Consider the following 19,485-nt stretch of genomic DNA (forward strand, 5'->3'; position numbering starts at 1 on the left):
TGGATATGCACTGTACTAGTGCCGACATTGTGCATGCTCTGTCGCCTGTGTCTATGTGCCTGTGGTTCTGTCAGTGTGATCATGTGATGTATCTGACCCCAGGAATGTGTCAATAAAGTTTCCCCTTCCTGGGACAATGAATTCACGGTGTTCTTATTTCAATTTCCAGGAGTGTATATGATAGTTCTGCCCTTTGTATCTTTTGATTAATTTGCAAATGTCATTGTCACGTGCTTGGCAAAATTATGAGCCAGTCACAGGTGATGCAGTGAAAGAAGAAGAAATCTCACACCTTCAGATAGCCTTACTTCCTATGAAATGGTATAACAAACAGCTACGCAGATAGTTCTAATTTCATACTGATTCGATGTAGTGTTGTAGAACCTTCACTTACTTTTGCTATGTTTGAATGTTTATCTTTCGTCATTTCCTGTGTGCGATACTGCATCCGATTCTGTGTCTGCGTATTGCTGAGCTGTCCGATGTGCAGCCTGTCTTATTCTAGCGTGTGGCCGCATGTAGTGCTCGCAATACTTCATCTGTGGTGTTGTTTGTAGAGCTCCACTAATCTTGCCTGCGTATTAACTGCTCTGTGTCCTGGTTTCCTAAACTCGGTCTTGTGTGTCCGAGAACATCGCAGACAAGCACTGTGTGTTCAGGTGTGCCATTCTCACCACAGGCGCAAGTGTAAGCCTGTTTCGAGCCAAACCTGGGGAGATGCACGGGATACGGGCCACGGCCCGTGAGAAAGTGCACCACGCCGCCTGCTGGATTTATAATCAGAATGGGCTTCTTCGACGTTGTATTTCTCGCACACAGCGGCCACGTGTTCACATCTGTGATGGCGGGGAGCCATGTGGCCCCAAGCCTAAAGCCGCCCTCTCTGTTGAAGTTTGTTGACGACCAATCCCCTTCTCTTGCTCCTCCCGTCTAGCTTCTCTCCAATGACGGTGGTCCACCAATAGCATCTCTTCTCCAACATAATTAATGAGACCGATTTTTTATCTGCCAAGGTTGTCATTTCTTCCAGACAACAGCATTGCTCCCTACAAAGCAGATCCCTTCGGCATCTGCACGCCGGCTGGGTCGTTGTTGCCAGTCGCGGTAGAAGCGCTGAATGCCTTCGACTGGTAGGGCCTTTAACATGAAGGCGACATTTTTTTGAATGTCCTCCAGCAACCCGAAATGATGTCCTTTAAAGACATTCTTCAATTTCGGGAAAAGCAGAAAGCCACAAGGAATCAGGTCAAGTGAATATGGGGCTGTAGAATAAGAGGAATGCCTGTTGAGGTCAAAAACTATGTGGTGAAAGTGGCCGTGTGACGCGGGGCGTTCACACGATGTAGAATCGACTTACCTGCAATTTCCGGACTCCTCAATTTTTTCTCAGCTTCTCAAGGACACCTTTGTACAGTACTTGGTTGAAAGTTTATCCTGCAAGAATAAATTCATTATGCACAATATCCCTACCGTGTAACAAGCAAATCGGCATTGTTTTGATCTTTGGTGTGCTTATTCAAGCTTTCTTCTGTCGGGGAGAAGTCTCAGTGCGACACTCCTAGTTTTTCTGTTTCATCAGGATCCTACTAAAAAATCCTGGATTCATCACAAGACTGAACCATTGATGCTCATGGGCAATCCTCTCAACAAGAGCAATACACACATAGATTGTCCATACGCTCACTCCATTGTGAGGGTTTTCGGTACTATACTGGGACAATGGTTTCGCATGTGCGAATCTTCGGTCAACATTTGATGTGTTAAATTTAAACAACCTTTTAAACTTAGCCACTTTCCCCATACGTCACCTACCATCTTTATTATTAGACGGTGATCTGATCTCTCAAGAGCGCGCGCATTTTCGACGTTCCGTCTGTTTTTGAAACTGAAGGTCTCCCTGAGCTAACCACGCGGATCAGCGCAGTGGTTAGTACACTGGACTCGCATTCGAGAGGACGACGATTCAAACCCGCGTACGGCCAACCTGATTTAGGTTTCTGCGACTTCCCTACATCGCTTCAGGCAAATGCCAGGATGGTTTCTTCGAAAGGACACGGCTGCTTTGCTTCTCCACCCTTCCCTAAGCCAAGCTTCTACTCCGTCTCTAATGACCTCGTTAAACACCAATCACCTCTTTCTGCTCCCTGAGTGAGATTCATTTTCAACGGCTTGTCGGCCTTCCAAAAAATGATTTGTGACAGCGAGAAACTTGTGCTCTTGACAGGGCATGTTCCCCATAGGTCTCTTTCAACTTATAAAAAATCACACTCGCAGATTCACCAACTTTCACACGAACCGTGATGGCATAGCGTTGCTCTAAATATCGCTGTTCCATTTTCTTTATACACGACGAAAACACAGCATCACTGAACGAAGATGAAATTTAGACTGAGCATCTGGAACCGATGAACACACCGGCCTACACATGTGGAACAACACAGCGTTGTCAGGTCGCTAGCCGTGTTGTCAGTCTCGTTACTTTCCTCACGCACCTCAGAAGCTTGGGAAAAATCCCTATATATCCAATGACGATAGCCTACCAGTGGCAACCAAAGGAATTTTACCCGATACTTCCATTCTCAGAAAGCTGGTCTCTGACAGTTCCTGCAGAACGTTCATCTTGTCTTAAAGTCGCTGAGTGAGACGGAAACAGTGGCTGATAGATAGACAGTGGTTAATCTTCAAAACAGAACAGTGAATAAAAATATCGTGTATGATCAGAGGCCGGCTGCTTTGGGATTTAACTGCGTATGATTAGTTTGCATCTGTTCTTCGAATAGTACATAAAGACACAACATTACTTTTCTTCCGACTTCAGTTCAGAGAAAATTATTCAGTTTTTGATCATGGAACTGTAATCAACGCAAGACAAAAAGGCTAAACCTGCTTCTTACCTTTGCTGTAGCCAATGTTTTCAAAGTTGAGTAATACATTTTACTACTCACTACTCTTTGTTCATTCCATTGTGTTCGTTCTGGCCCAGAACCCAGTCATTCGTCTTACCAGGACACCTCTGTTAGACTTTTTCAGCGCTGGCGTGATTCACATCAAAGTGGAATCACCCTGCTCACAACAGGATACTGCGTTAGTAGGATCTTGGTTGATACAGTCACGACGTTTAAATAACTGAGTGTAGCATTGCAAAGAGATTTAAAATGGAACTCATATGTGAGGATTGTGGTAGGAAAGGCGAATTGTCGAGTTCACATTATTGGGATAAATTTAGGAAAGTGAGTTCATCTGTAGATACTTCCTGCGAGTTAGTATGGGCAGAGGTCATTGTTGGCAACCGGAATAAAATAATAACTGGATCCTTTTACCGACCTCCCAATTCATATGATACAGTTCCTGAAAGGTTCAAAGAAAACTTGAGTTTGATTTCAGACACGTACCCGACTCTTACGATTATAATTTGTGGTGACTTTAATTTACCCTCGATATGTTGGCGAAAACACATGTTTAATTCAGGAGGTACGCATAAAAAATAATCCGAAATTGTGCTAAACGCGTTCTCTGAAAACTATTTCGACAGTCAGTTCATGAGCCCACGCGATTAGTAAACGGTTGTGAAAATACACTTGTCCTCTTAGCAACAAATAAACAAATAATCCTGAGTTGATAATGAGCATCAAAACAGATACAGGGATGAGTGAACATAGGGTTGTCGCAGAGAGATTAAATATTTAAACCCCAAAATCCTCCAAAAATAAACGAAAAATTTACCTATTCAAAAAATCAGATACAAATTCACGTGACGCCTTCCTGAGAGACAATCTCCACTCATTCCATATTAATAATATAAGTGTAGACCAGATGTGGCTTGAATTCAGAGAAATAGTATCGGCAGCAATTGACAGATTTATACCAAATAAATTAACAGACGACGGAGATGATTCTCCTTGGTACACAAAACGGCTCAGAACACTGTTGCAGAAACAACGAAACAAACATGCCGAATTTAAACAGGCGCAAAATCCCCAAGATGGGAGATCTTTTACAGAAGCTCGAAATTTAGCGCGGACTTCAATGCGAGATGCTTATAACAGTTTCCACAACGAAACCTTGTCTCGAAACCTGGCAGAAAATCCAGAGAGATTCTGGTTGTATGTGAAGTATGTTAGCGGCAAGAAACAATCAATGCCTTCTCTGCGCGATTGCAATCTCATACTATCGAAGACAGTGTTGCCAAAGCAGAGTTACTAACCAAGCCTTCCGAAACACCTTCACAAAAGAAGACGAAGTGAACATTCCAGAATTCGATTCAAGAACAGCTGCCAACTTGAGTAACGTAGAAGTAAATATCCTCGGAGTTGTGAAGCAACTTAAATCACTTAATAAAAGCAAGTCTTCTGGTCCAGACTGTATATCAATTACGTTCCTTTCGGAGAATGGTGATGTAGTAGCTCCATACTTGACAACCATATAAAACCGTTCGCTAGACGAAAGATCCGTACCCAAAGACTGGATAGTCGCACTGGTCACATCAATATTGAAGAAAGGTAGTAGGAGTAATCCACGTAATTACAGACCCATATCATTAACGTCGATATGTAGCAGGATTCTGGAACACATATTGTGTTTGAACATTATGAATTACCTCGAAGAAAACGGTCTATTGACACACAGTGAACATGGGTTTAGAAAACATCGTTCTTGTGAAACACAACTAGCTCTTTATTCGCATGAATTACTGAGTGCTATTGTCAAGGGATTTCAGATCGATTCCGTATTTCTGGATTTCCAGAAGGATTTTGACATTGTACCAAACAAGCGGCTTATAGTGAAATTGCGTGGTTATGGAATATCGTCTCAGTTATGTGACTCGTTTTTTGACTTCCTGTCAGAGAGATAACAGTTCGTAGTAACTGACGGAAAGTTATCGAGTAAAACAGAAGTGATTTCTGGCGTTCCCCAAGGTAGTGTTATAGACCCTTTGCTGTTCCTTATCTATATAAACGATTTGGGAGACAATCTGAGCAGCCGTCTTAGGTTGCTTGCAGATGACGCTGCCGTTTATCGACTAATAGTCATCAGAAGATCAAAACAAACTGCAAAACGATTTAGAAAAGATATCTGATTGGTGCGAAAAGTGGCAGTTGGCCCTAAATAAAGAAAAGTGTGAGGTCATCCACATGAATGGTAAAGGAATCCGTTAAACTTAGGTTACACGATAAATCAGTCAAATATAATGGCCGCAAATTCAACTAAATATCCAGGAATTACAATTACGAACAACTTAAATTGGAAGGAACACAGAGAAAATGTTTTGGGGAAGGCTAACCAAAGACTGCGTTTTATTGGCAGAACACTTAGAAAATGTAACAGATATACTGAGGAGACTGCCTTCACTACGATTCTCCGTCCTCTTTTAGAATATTCATGCGCGGTGTGGGATCCTTACCACACAGGACTGATGGTGTACATCGAAAAACTTCAAAGAAGGGCAGTACGTTTTGTATTATCGCGAAATATGGGAGAGAGTGTCACTGAAGTGATACGGGATTTGGGCTGGACATCATTAAAAGAAAGGCGTTATCGTTGCGACGGAATCTTCTCACGAAATTCCAATCACCAACTTTCTCCTCCGAACGCGAAAATATTTTGTTGACACCGACCTACATAGGGAGAAACGAACACCACGATAAAATAAGGGTAATCAGAGCTCGTACTGAAAGATATAGGTGTTCTTTCTTTCCGCGCGCTATACGAAATTGGAATAATAGAGAATTGTGAAGGAGTTTCGAGGAACCGACTGACAGGCATTTAAATGTGATTTGCAGAGTATCCACGTAGATGTAGCTTTAAAGGAGACCACATATAAGATGCTAGTGTGATTTATCCTTGAGTATAGCTAGAGTTTTTGGGATCCATGCCAGATCTGATTAAAGGAAGACATCGAAGCACTTCAGAAGCCGGCTATCAGAGCTGTTACCGGTAGGTTTGAAAAACATTGAAGTGTTATGAAGATACGTCGGAGACTCAAACGGAATCCCCGGTGGCGACAAGGCGTATTCTTTTCGAGGAACACTACTGAGATAATTTGCAGAACCAGCATTTGAGTCTGATTGCGGGAGAATTTTACTGCCTCGAACATAGATTGCGTAAGCACCACGAAGACAGGATACGAGAAATTAGGGCTCGTACGGAAGCGTATCGGTAGTCGTTTTTCCCTCGTTCTGCTTGCGAGTGGAACAGGAAAGGAAATGGTACAGGGCAGCCTTCGCTACGCGCCGTACGGTGGCTTACTGATTATGTGTGCAGGTGTAGATGCTGATGTATGGTTGTACGAGGGAAAAAGGTGTTTTCCGGCAAAAGTTACCTAACGGCTGAGTAATAAGTAAGGAGCCATGTTTGAAAAGAATGAGAAAGAGGACTCATTAAACAATAAGATGTTGAAGAAAGCGAAAGAAACACATAGGTAGAAAGGATGCTGAAGGCTGCACTGTCTGAATTGTGAATATTCAAAATGTAAGGTTTACATATGAATTAATTTAAATGGGTTTAGACCAAAGATACATGCATTTGCTGATGTAAATTTTAGCGAAAGAAAGTTCACAGTTCAGTCAATAAGATTGAGTAATTGGTTACGTAAAGATTTTAAATGTGGCTGACTGAACGTGGCATTAGAATCATTATTGCTTGCTTCCGTCTTGCAGTTTTAAGTATAAGTCACATTGCTTTTTAAATTCGCCGTAAATTTCATAATAGATCGAAATCAGATTAACTTCTTCAGAGCTTTGCAACTGGAAGAACCTGGACATAATATTTCTTTGAGATGATTTAGTAAGGTGAACTACAAACACCTCTTTTCCTCTTCCTGCAAAAAAACTGTTTTTATTGGAGGATTTAATCACGGTCTGAAAACAGTACTGGTGATAGGCACGGTTACATTTAAGGTAGTGCCTTCTGTAATACTGGGTGAAATAGACGTGCAGGCACCTACTGCACCAGTTACTTAGGAGTTAGTAGTCGATTGCCTTAATTGTTCAACAACAATCCAGTTAGAGCTCACGCGATTCAGATTAGAAAGACAGTGATAATAATTTCGTTTTTTGGCCAAGTAATAATAATGCGAATGCTCTGCTAAGTAATAGGGTAAAGTTTTATGTTCATTGAGGACTTTTGCGAAGGCAAAAGTTACGGTCTCTTTCCCAGTCAAGGTATGCAGGCCGCAGGTGCAGCGTGCGACTTCGCGCGTAGTGTCTTGTGATGCGGAACTGTGGCAGTACTTTGCTCATTTAAACACTACTAACATATGTAACAACCAACCAACTAGACTCTAAATATCAGTCTTCTTATAACTGTGCTTTGATATGAGGTGACAAATTGCGTACAATCGCAACACTTTCTGAATTATCAAATTTAATTTAATTTTGTCATATGATGACATGATGGAGACCGTGGCTGTTGTTTGAAGACAAATGTTGATGGTGTTAGGACATCAACCAGCCACAAATTTTAGTTTGGAAGGTAGGAGATGAGGTACTGGCAGAAGTAAAGCTGTGAGGATAGTGCGTGAGTCGTTCTTGGGTAGCTCAGTTGGTAGAGCACTTGCCCGCGAAAGGCAAAGGTCCCGAGTTCGAGTCTCGGTCCGGCACACAGTTTTAATCTGCCAGGAAGTTTCATATCAGCGCACACTCCCCTGCAGAGTGAAAATCTCATTCTGGAAATTTACTTTTACTTCCTTTATTCAAAGGATACCGTTACTGGTTTCGAATCGTTGTGATTCATCCTCAGATGGTTTACACGCTTTCTTTATAACATGTGGTGTGTTTTTACAGATTAATTCACGACAATTCGAAACCGGTAACGGTATCCTTTGAATAAAGGAACTAAAAGTAAATTTGTGGCTGGTTGCTGTCCTAACACATTAACAAATTTATTTTTGTAAAATCTTGAAGGATTGGTCTCGTCATCCCTTCTGTCAGTCTGCTCCTCCCCCCTCTGCCCCTCTCATCCCACACCCTCTGAGTCGATATCCTCTTCCCCCCATCTCTGTGTTCATCTCCCCCTTTTCCACTCCATCTACTCCTTCCAAATCTTTCTGATCATCTCGTCTTCCCTCCTCTCTCTGCCTATCTCCTCCAATCCCCATACTCTGTCCATTTCTCTGGTCATTTCTCTGCCTATCTGCTCCTCTCCCACTTTTCAATGTACTCCATTCCCCCTGTCCATCTACTCCTTCCTCTATCTCATCCAATCAAATCCATCTTCTCCTCCCCTTGATCTCCTCCTCATGTATTCTGTATCCTCCTTACCACCTATATCTGCTTCAGCCTCCTCTCACTGTCCCTCTTCTTCACGTCTCTCTGTCCATCTCTTCATCCCAGTGGCCTCCATATCCTCTCCAAATTTACCCATAACCTTTTCATACCCTTCTGTTCGATTTCCAATCCTGGCATTAAAATCCCCCATGAGCAGAACACAGTCCTTGTCCTTTACTCTAACAACTACATCACTGAGTGCCTCATAAAAACTATCCATCTTATCTTTATCTGTCCCTTCACAATGCGAATATACTGACACAATCGTAATTTTCTTGCTAGACACTGTCAAATCTATCCACATCAGTCGTTCGTTTACATACCTTATTGCAACTACGCTGGGTTCCATTTCTTTCCTGATGTAAAGCCCGACACCCCATTGTGCTATTCCTGCTTTGACTCCTGACGGGTAGACCTTGTATTCTCCCACTTCCTCTTCTTTCTCACCCTTTATCCGAATGTCACTAACAGGTAAAACGTCCAGCCCCATCTTACTTGCAGCCTCTGCCAGCTCTACCTTCTTCCCAGGGTAGCCCCCATTGATATAAATAGCTCCCCATCTCATTACCATTTGTTTGCCAAGTCGTATCTTAGGAGTCCCTGGCTTGTCAGTTAGAGGTGGGACTCCGTCACCTCCAAAGGTCCGAGGCATTTTGCTCTGATTGTTGCCAGCATCATATTTAAAATATCGGGGAAGCAGGTTGCTAGCCTTACTTGCCCCCGAGTCCCATTGGGTTTTACCCCTAACGGTTGAGGAACTAACCGGTGGATTTGGTAGTCTTTGCCATATGAGCACAAAGGTGACCACGAGTCAGAATATGTCCGAGACGCCCAGCCTTCTTGCAAAGTAACTGGTATCCCGACTGTCAGGACCACTTACTTGGCCACACATACGTTGCACGTGGTTCATGAACTAGGACATGACAACAGGAACTCACACCATGAACCACTGTGGAACAAGTGTCTGTAAATTTAAAATGTAATAAAATTCAGAAAGAATGTATCTCAGTATGAATGTTAGTTGAACTGAGCACACTCTAAATATTGAATTTGTAGCATGAAATGATGAACTATTGTGATGTGAAAATAAATTGTGTCGAGTAACTAACTACCTGCAAAATGAAACTATGTGAAAATACGTTGGCTCTGAGCAGTATGGGACTCAAACTCTGAGGTCATCAGTCCCCTAGAACTTAGAACTACTTAAACCTAACAAAACTAAGGACATCACACACATCCATGCCCTAGGCAGGATTCGAACCTGCGACCGTAGCAGTCACGCGGCTCCCGACTGAAGAGCCTAGAACCGTTAAACAACACTTAGAATCAGTAAATGACAAATAATTTGACTAGGTCAAAAGTGTAATCATTGTGTCAAAAAAATGGAAATAATTTTTACTGAGACGCTACACCATTCCAAGCAACGCAGAGTCGTATGTTTACTTGAAACAAAGAGTAAGAAAAGTAGATGGTATGTTTTGTCTCCCAATGAGTCTCTTTATAAAATATATCCCATTCGCTAAAGAAGTCGCTTACTAAACATGTAATCGAATAATAATTATTTTTCATCAGTCTGAGAGCCTTATCAACTGGGATTAATAGAAGAGGTGGAAGAGGTCCGACGAAGAGATTGCGCTTTGTCGCGGGTTCGTGTTGTCAACGCGGGAGCATTACGCAGATGCCAACAAACCTCAAAGCAGACGCCACGAGAGAGGCAGTGAGCACCATGTCCGGATTTCTAGTTAATAATCCCAGAGAATATCTTCCACGAAGAGTCTTTGTACACGTTATTATCCATTCGTGGAAATTTATTTGCAATCCCATATTTTCCTTTGCCTTTCCACTTCATGCCTTTTGTGAAAATGCTAATAAATACCATCTTTTGAGCATTATTTCCGATCATTCTTAGTGTAAGTAACGTAAAACTTGAAAAGGAAAGAAGTTTCCTCATACGAACTCGACCCAAAGACCCTTGGATTACTGTTTTGAACTTTTCCCGCTGCACCAAAAGCTGCTTGCAAACTACCATAACGTTAATGGATTCCGACCCGCGCCAAAAAATTCTGTTTTTCCTAAACTCTTGGCCATCTGGAGCTTCCACCTTTTTCATTTCCGGACAAAACCTGCGTGCACCGTACATTTGGGCGAAATCGCTGATGACCAAGTAGGCGCCGTCCCCTTGCCACTCGTAATACGTCGTATTGGGGCAATTATTGGTTTCTGGACCTATGTCTAATAGGATTATTTGCTTGTTTTCTTTTGCTCTACTGACCCTCTTGTTTCTCCCTATAATAGTGAAACACCCTACATACTGGCCTGGCTTGGTGCAAGTGCCTTCCAACGCGTGCCGATGGGTATGTCAGTTACTGCGCCCTATCGATAGGGTTTTCAGAGTCATAAACATTTCCAGAAGATTGCACAAAGCTATGAGGGTCACTCCAAAAGAAATGCACACTATTTTTGTAAAAATACAGTTTTCATTCTGCATGTGTGAAAGTTTTACAGTGTGTAGATACATCCTTCCCATTTGTTTTCAAACTTAGTTCAACCTGTTCCCGTGAGTCGCGCCATCACAGCATGTCTTCAAGATGGCTGCTACACTTGACGTTCGTCAGAAGCAATGTGCTGTCATAGAATTCCTGTGCTGTGAAAACGAGATAGTGGGAAACATCCACAAGAGGTTGAAAAAGGTGTATGGAGATGCTGCTGTCGATCGCAGTACAGTTAGTCGGAGGACAAGCAGGTTACGTGATGAAAGCGGGCACGGCAGTATTTAGGATTGTCCTCGCAGCGGCAGGCCTCGTACTGCACACACTCCAGACAATGTGCAGAGAGTTAACGAATTGGAGACTACTGACAGACGCATCACTGTGAACGAATTGTCACGCTACATTGGAATAGGGGTAGGAAGTGTTTTCAGAATACTGAAAGTGTTGGCGTTAAAAAAGGTTTGTGCCAGGTGGGTTCCCACGATGTTGACAGTGGCTCACAAAGAAACAAGGAAAATGGTATGCACCGAACTTTTGGAACAGTACGAGAACGGTGGAGATGAATTTCGTGGAGGAATTGTGACAGGTGATGAAACATGTCTCCGTCATTTTTCACTGGGAATGAAGAGACAATCAATGGAGTGACATCATGCAAATTCACCCAAGAAAAAAATTCAAAACCACACCTTCTGCTGGAAACGTTATGGCTACGATGTTTTTAGATTCCGAAGGACTCTTGCTTGTGGACATCATGCCAAGTGGAACCACCATAAATTCTGATGCATAGGTGAAGACACTGAAGAAACTTCAAGTTCGACTGTGTTCGACCACATCGGCAAAAGCAGGGTGTTTTTCTGCTGCACGGCCACATGTCAGTCAAAAAACCGTGGAAGCGATCACAAAACTCGGATGGACAACACTGAAACACCCGCCTTACAGTCCTGACCTGGCTCCATGTGACTATCATCTCTTTGGGAAACTGAAAGACTCTCTTCGTGGGACAAGGTTCGAAATGATGACTCCCTTGTGCACGCTACCAAACAGTGCCTCCAACAGGTTGCTCCAGAATTTTACCGTGCGGGTATACAGGTGCTCGTTCCAAGACGGCGGAAGGCAGTTGAGAGGGATGGAAATTTTGAGGAGAAATGAAAATATTGTTCCTATAGGACGTATCTACACACTGTGAAACTTTTAAATATGTAGAATAAAATATGGATTTTTTTTAAAAATAGGCGGAATTCCTTATATTTATAGTTTCAGATTAAACGTAAATGTGAAACTTACTATCTTTACTATATTTGGGACAAACTCTAATAAGACATGAGACCTCGAAACGACACATTCGACGCTGGTCAGTTATTCTCTGCTACCTTTACGTGGCACTAGAGATGAAAAATGCCAGGTCGTGTTGCTTGTGCTCGTAGACGCAGGGACATCTATGAATACCCTCTTCTCACATGATATCCGGTGAACCACGAATGAAGTGAGCGAGGCATTCCATAATCCTAGAGTTCGGATTGCGTTTGACACCGTGCCCGACAGCAGACTTATGCCGAAATTACGAACATACGGAATAGGTTCTCAGATACGTAAATGGCTCGAATACGTCTGAAGTGACAAGATTCAGTATGTTCTTCTGCACGATGAGTGTCCGTCGGAGACGTCAGAAGTGCCCCATGGGAGTGTTACAAGATCGCTGTTATCCTCTATATACACTACTCGTCATAAAAATTGCTACACCACGAAGATGACGTGCTACAGCCGCGAAATTTAACCGACAGGAAGAAGATGCTGTGATATGCAAATGATTAGCTTTTCAAAGCTATTCACACAAGGTTGGCGCCGGTGACAACACCTACAACGTGCTGACACGGCGAAAGTTTCCAACCGATTTCTCATACACAAACAGCAGTTGACCGGCGTTGCCTGGTGAAACGTTGTTGTGATGCCTCGTGTAACGAGGAGAAATGCGTACCGTCACGTTTCCGACTTTGATAAAGGTCGGGTTGTAGCCTATCGCGATTGCGGTTTATCGTATCGCGACATTGCTTCTCGCGTTGGTCGAGATCCAATGACTGTTAGCAGAATATGGAATCGGTGGGTTCAGGAGGGGAATACGGAATGCCGTGCTGGATCCCAACGACCTCGTATCACTAGTAGTCGAAATGACAGGCATCTTATCCGCATGACTGTAACGGATCGTGCAGCCACGTCTCGATCCCTGAGTCAACAGATGGGGACGTTCGCAAAACAACAACCATCTGCACGAACAGTTCGACGACGTTTGCAGCAGCATTGACTATCACCTCGGAGACAATGGCTGCGGTTACCCTCGACGCTGCATCACAGACAGGAGCGCCTGCGATGGTGTACTCAACGACGAACCTGGGTGCACGAATGGCAAAAAGTCATTTTTTCGGATGAATCCATGTTCTGTTTACAGCATCATGATGCTCGCTTCCGTGTTTGGCGACATCGCGGTGAACGGACATTGGAAGCGTGTATTCGTCATCGCTATACTGTTGTATCACACGGCGTGATGGTACGGAGTGCCATTGGTTACACGTTTCGGTCACCTCTTGTTCGCATTGACGGCACTTTGAACAGTGGACGTTACATTTCAAATGTGTTACGACCCGTGGCTCTACGCTTCATTCGATCCCTGCGAAACGCTATATTTCAGCACGATAATGCATGACTGGATGTTGCAGGTACTGTACGGGCCTTTCTGGGTACAGAAAATGTTCGATTGCTACCCTGGCCAGCACATTCTCTAGATCTCTCACCAAATGAAAACGTCTGGTCAATGGTGGCCGAGCAACTGGCTCATCAGAATACGCCAGTCACTACTCTTGATGAACTGCGGTATCGTGTTGAAGCTGCATGGGCAGCTGTACCTGTACACGCCATCCAAGCTGTGTTTGACTCAATGCCCAGGCATATCAAGGTCGCTATAGCGACCAGAGGTGGTTGTTCTGGGTACTGATTTCTCAGAATCTATGCACCCAAATTGCGTGAAAATGTAATCATATGTCAGTTCTAGTATAATATTTTTCTCCAATGAATACCTGTTTATCATCTCCATTTCTTCTTGGTGTAGCAATTTTAATGGCCAGTAGCGTAGATAAATGATCTGGTTCAATGAGCACCAATCTGGTACTATTTGACGATAGTGATGTGGCGTACGGCAAGGTATCATCGTCTAGTGACTATAGGACGATACAAGATAGCTTATACATAATTTCTACTTTGTATGATGAGTGTCAGATTGCTCTAAATTCAGAAAAATGTAAATTAATGCATATGAGTTGGAGAAGGAGTACTATAATGACTGAATACAGCATCTTTAGCGTGCTGTTTTACACAGTCCCGTCGATTAAACATCTAGACATAACGTTGTACAGCGACCTGAATGGAACAAAATTGTAAGGACGATAGTAGGAAAGGCGAATGGTCAACGCTGGTTTATTAGCAGAATTTTAGGAAAGTTCGATTCTCCTGCACAGGAGACCGTTTGTAAAATTCCAGTCCGACCTATTCTTCAGTACTGACGGAGATTGTGAAACCTCCACCAGTTCGGCTTAAACAATGGATTTGCTGCCAGTTACCCGTAGATTCAATCACGACCCGAATGTTACAGAGCTGTTTCGTGACTTATACTGGGAATCCATGGAGGAATACTACTGAGAAGATTTTGAAAATCAGCATTTGAAGCTATCTGCAGAACGAATCGACTGCGGCCTACATGTACTCATATTTCGCGTAAGGACCACGAAGATAAGAGAAACTGGGTCTCGTAAGGTAGCATACAGTCTTCTTACCCTGGCTCTGTTTGCGAGGGAAATACAAATGGAAATCACTACTAAAGTGCCCGTCATTTGTGACGGCGGCCGAGTTTAGGTTCGTTCTGTGCATCTGACGTCACAAAACACAGTCAGCCAATGAACAGAGAGCGACGTTGCCAGCTCGATTGTAGTGCAGAGCACAGTCGAGTGCCTTCAGTTTTAGAAACGTTCAGTCATAAATAAAGTAATTGAACAAAAGCAGTGTCTTGCTGGCAGACTTCCCTTTATTGAAAGTTTGGAAAAAGAATTCATTATACCAATTGCTTCATATTCTATTAATTAATTAAACCAAACAAGCAATAAGCCTCCTAATTTAGGCGATAGCAAGGATAAGTGTTTGTATCATTCTCACTAACCGCTTTTGCGCAATAAAGAACAGCGGTAATTGTTTATTTCCTATTGTACTTCGACGAAACGTGAGTAATTCATAATCATTCCTTGACTTGCGCCATAGGGTGGTGGGGTTTCGGGTTCCGCTGAATAGGAGGAGTTCACTACACTCAGCTGGCGGCTACACGGGTAGCGGAGGCTGTGTGGCGTGGACTGGGCGGTTTTTTAGGTTAGAAGGCCTCGGGAAAGTACGGGGTGTGCTGCAATGTCAAAGGGTGCATGCCAAATACAGGACGTGCTTGGATCAAGGAACAGTCGGAATTATAGTTGTAAATTGTTGTAGTTGTGCTGGAAAAGTCCCTGAGCTTCAAGCGCTAATAGAAAGCACAGAAGCTGATATCATTATAGGTACAGAAAGCTGGCTAAAGCCTGAAATAAGTTCTGCAGAAATTTTTACGAAGTCTCAGACGATGTTCAGGAAAGATAGATTAGGCAGAATTGGTGATGGAGTTTCTGTGTCTGTCAGTAGTGGTTCATCTTGTAGTGAAGTCGAAGTAGATACTTCGTGCGAATTGGTATGGGTGGAGGTTATACTTAACAGCCGCATTAAGTTAATAATTGGCTTCTTCTACCGACCCTCAGACTCCGATGACACAGTTGCGGAACAGTTCAGAGAAAGTTTGAGTCTCGAAACAAATAAATACCCCACTCATAAGGTTATAGTTGGTGGGGACTTCAACCTACCCTCGGTATGTTGGCAAAAATACTTGTTCAAAACCGGTGGTAGGCAGAAAACATCTTCCGAGATTGTCCTAAATGCTTTCTCCGAAAATTATTTCGAGCAATTAGTCCACGAACCCACGTGAATTGTAAATGGTTGCGAAAACACACTTGACCTCTTAGCCACAAACAATCCAGAGCTGATAGAGAGTATCATGACTGATACAGGGATTAGTGATCACAAGGTCGTTGTAGCTAGGTTCAATACAGTTTCTTCCAAATCCATCAGAAACAAACGCAAAATAATTTTATTTAAAAAAACGGATAAAGTGTCACTAGAAGCCTTCCTAAAAGCATTCCTTTGAACTGACTATGCAAATCTAGACGAGATGTGGCTCAAATTCAAAGATATAGTAGCAACAGCAATTGAGAGATTCATACCTCATAAATTGGTAAGAGATGGAACGGATCCCCCGTGGTACACAAAAAAGGTCCGAACGCTGTTGCAGAGGCAACGGAAAAAGCATGCGAAGTTCAGAAGAACGCGAAATCCCGAAGATTTACAGACGCGCGAAATTTGGCACGGACTTCGATGCGAGATGCCTTTAATAGGTTCCACAACGAAACATTGTCTCGAAATTTGGTAGAAAATCCAAAGAAATTCTGGTCGTATGTAAAGTACACAAGCGGCAAGACGCAGTTAATACCTTCGCTGCGCAGTGCCGATGGTACTGTTACCGACGACTGTGCCGCTAAAGCGGAGTTATTGAACGCAGTTTTCCGAAATTCCTTCACCAGGGAAGACGAATGGAATATTCCAGAATTTGAAATACGAACATCTGCTACCATGAGTTTCTTAGAAGTAGATACCTTAGGGGTTGCGAAGCAACTCAGATCGCTTGATACGGGCAAGTCTTCAGGTCCAGATTGTATACCGATTAGGTTCCTTTCAGATTACGCTGATACTATAGCTCCCTACTTAGCACTCATATACAACCGCTCGCTCACCGATCGATCTGTACCTACAGATTGGAAAATTGCGCAGGTCGCACCAGTGTTTAAGAAGGGTAGTAGGAGTAATCCATTTAACTACAGACCTATGTCATTGACGTCGGTTTGCAGTAGGGTTTGGAGCATATACTGTATTCAAACATTACGAATCACCTCGAAGGCAACGATCTATTGACACGTAATCAGCATGGCTTCAGAAAACATCGCTCTTGTGCAACGCAGCTAGCTCTTTATTCGCACGAATTAGTGTCCGCTATCGACAGGGGATCTCAAGTTGATTCCGTATTTCTAGATTTCCGGAAAGCTTTTGACACCGTTCCTCACAAGCGACTTCTAATCAAGCTGCGGACCTATGGGGTATCGTCTCAGTTGTGCCACTGGATTCGTGATTTCCTGTCAGGAAGGTCGCAGTTCGTAGTAATAGACGGTAAATCATCGAGTAAAACTGAAGTGATATCAGGTGTTCCCCAGGGAAGCGTCCTGCGACCTCTGCTGTTCCTGATCTATATAAATGACCTGGGTGACAATCTGAGCAGTTCTCTTAGATTGTTCGCAGATGATGCTGTAATTCACCGTCAAGTATGGTCATCCGAAGACCAGTATCAGTTGCAAAGCGATTTAGAAAAGATTGCTGTATGGTGTGGCAGGTGGCAGTTGACACTAAATAACGAAAAGTGTGAGATGATCCACATGAGTTCCAAAAGAAATCCGTTGGAATTCGATTACCTGATAAATAGTACAATTCTCAAGGCTGTCAATTCAACTAAGTACCTGGGTGTTAAAATTACGAACAACTTCAGTTGTAAGCACCACATAGATAATATAGTGGGGAAGGCGAGCCAAAGGTTGCGTTTCATTGGTAGGACACTTAGAAGATGCTACAAGTCCACTAAAGAGACAGCTTTCACTACACTCGTTCGTCCTCTGTTAGAATATTGCTGCGCGGTGTGGGATCCTTACCAGGTGGGATTGACGGATGACATCGAAAGGGTGCAAAAAAGGGCAGCTCGTTTTGTATTATCACGTAATAGGGGAGAGAGTGTGGCAGATATGATACGCTAGTTGGGATGGAAGTCATTACAGCAAAGACGTTTTTCGTCGTGGCGAGACCTTTCTACGAAATTTCAGTCACCAACTTTCTCTTCCGAATGCGAAAATATTTTGTTGAGCCCAACCTACATAGGTAGGAATGATCATCAAAATAAAATCAGAGAAATCAGAGCTCGAACAGAAATGTTTAGGTGTTCGTTTTCGGGGGTATGATTGTGGTTCGATGAACCCCCTGCCAAGCACTTAAATGTGAATTGCAGAGTAGTCATGTAGATGTAGATATCAACAGTGTTTGTCGGTATTTTGCGTGATATTTTAAAGTCCTCTGGGAGATGAAATGGATGACGAGCTGCGTTATCGTAATCGACCGTACGGAATGTATAAGCCGTGGACTTTACCTCTGCAAACTCTTCAAAATTTCGCGCAATGGTTTACTACATCTAATGCTGCACAATAACTGCGTTGAACATCGAAACAAAATTAAGTCATTTATGGGGGGAGGGGGGGGGGGGGGAAGGTATCAGTCAAGAAGATGTGTAAAAATCAAAATTTTGGGCCAAATAGTTTTTGTGAAATCGAATGATAAAGTGTGTCAAAGCAGTCGAAACACCATGTATCTGCACAGGCGAGCAGTGCAATGATGACAAAATCGCGTAAATCGCGGAATGCGGGGAGCCGTCTCTGTAGCAGCGAAAGGGTTAACGCGCCCGTGGTGGCTTTACTTCATAAACTGCGCGCTCCCCCCTAAACGTAAGTTTGCGAACTAGTACTTTGGCGCTGCTTCTCTTGGCGCGTACAACTGGCAACGCAGCAAACCCCCGGTTCTGGGCGGGCATGCACGAACCGCCAAGATAAAAGAATTGAACTATAGTGGTACAAGGTGCCTGTGACATGCACCATACGGTGACTGAAGTACGTATGTAGACGTGATTGTAGGTGAATGCGGCACTAGAGTCGGACGCTTTTGATGAGTTTTACAAGTCTTGCTCTCTTTCCACGACTAGCCCTACCTTGTAGACGAGCAATTGGTGATGTACCTCACCATTATTGTCTTTTCAGACAGCAAATCTTCCGCGTGCCAACTTTGGGAATTGTACAACTGTTCTGTGTCACTCTCTCTCACTCTGTCACACACACACACACACACACACACACACACACACTCTGACACATGCCTATGGAGAGTGTTTCTCACCGTGTCGAGGTAGGCGTCGGAGTTAACATCGGTGGGGCTGTCCTCTGCTCTGACGAGGACTAACAAGGCGAGCAGCGGCAGTAAAGAACCCTTCCGCTGGACGGCAACCATGACGTACACCGCACACTGTTCTGTGGCGAGGGCGATGAGGTCTATATGCGACGTTCTCAAGGTGACTGCCTTATCGGAAGAGGTGTGGCAATAAGTGCGAACAGAAAGTTTCTTCGCGCATAACACTCGAGCCTTGTAAAAGGAATAAACTAGGAAAACAGGAGTGACGTCACAGATAAGAAACGTAACAGTTATAAAGAAATGAAGGCGACGGTCGCACATTTTACAAGGTGTGTAATTACCGTGTGAAGCAGTCATTTGCTTCACATGTGAAAAATGTACCTTCGTGCTGTCGTGCCCCGGTACAAGCTTACAAGGGGAGTACGCCAATTGTGAAATTCAGGTTCGATTCATACTGCTCATAATAAAAGCTCCTGGCCAGAGGTGTAATGTGGCAAAGCACCAAGATGTACTTCTCAGCCGTTGTCGAGAAAATAGACAGTTAAAAGAAACCGTTGCGGTGAAATACT

General features: G+C 43.4%; 1 protein-coding gene across 1 annotated transcript in view; it reads right to left on the reverse strand.

Moving 5' to 3' along the window:
• LOC126282076 (lipase 3-like) overlaps window positions 1–19,033 on the reverse strand; it is a 135,537-nt gene extending 116,504 nt beyond the window's left edge. Inside the window, exon 1 of the mRNA XM_049981531.1 lies at window positions 18,905–19,033. Within this exon, the coding sequence (XP_049837488.1) occupies window positions 18,905–19,015 (111 nt within the window). The 5' untranslated portion in view covers window positions 19,016–19,033. The remainder of the gene's footprint in view (window positions 1–18,904) is intronic.
• Between the last annotated feature and the right edge of the window lie 452 nt (window positions 19,034–19,485).

This window comes from Schistocerca gregaria, chromosome 7 (assembly GCF_023897955.1).
Source record: "Schistocerca gregaria isolate iqSchGreg1 chromosome 7, iqSchGreg1.2, whole genome shotgun sequence".
Classification (NCBI taxonomy): domain Eukaryota; kingdom Metazoa; phylum Arthropoda; class Insecta; order Orthoptera; family Acrididae; genus Schistocerca; species Schistocerca gregaria.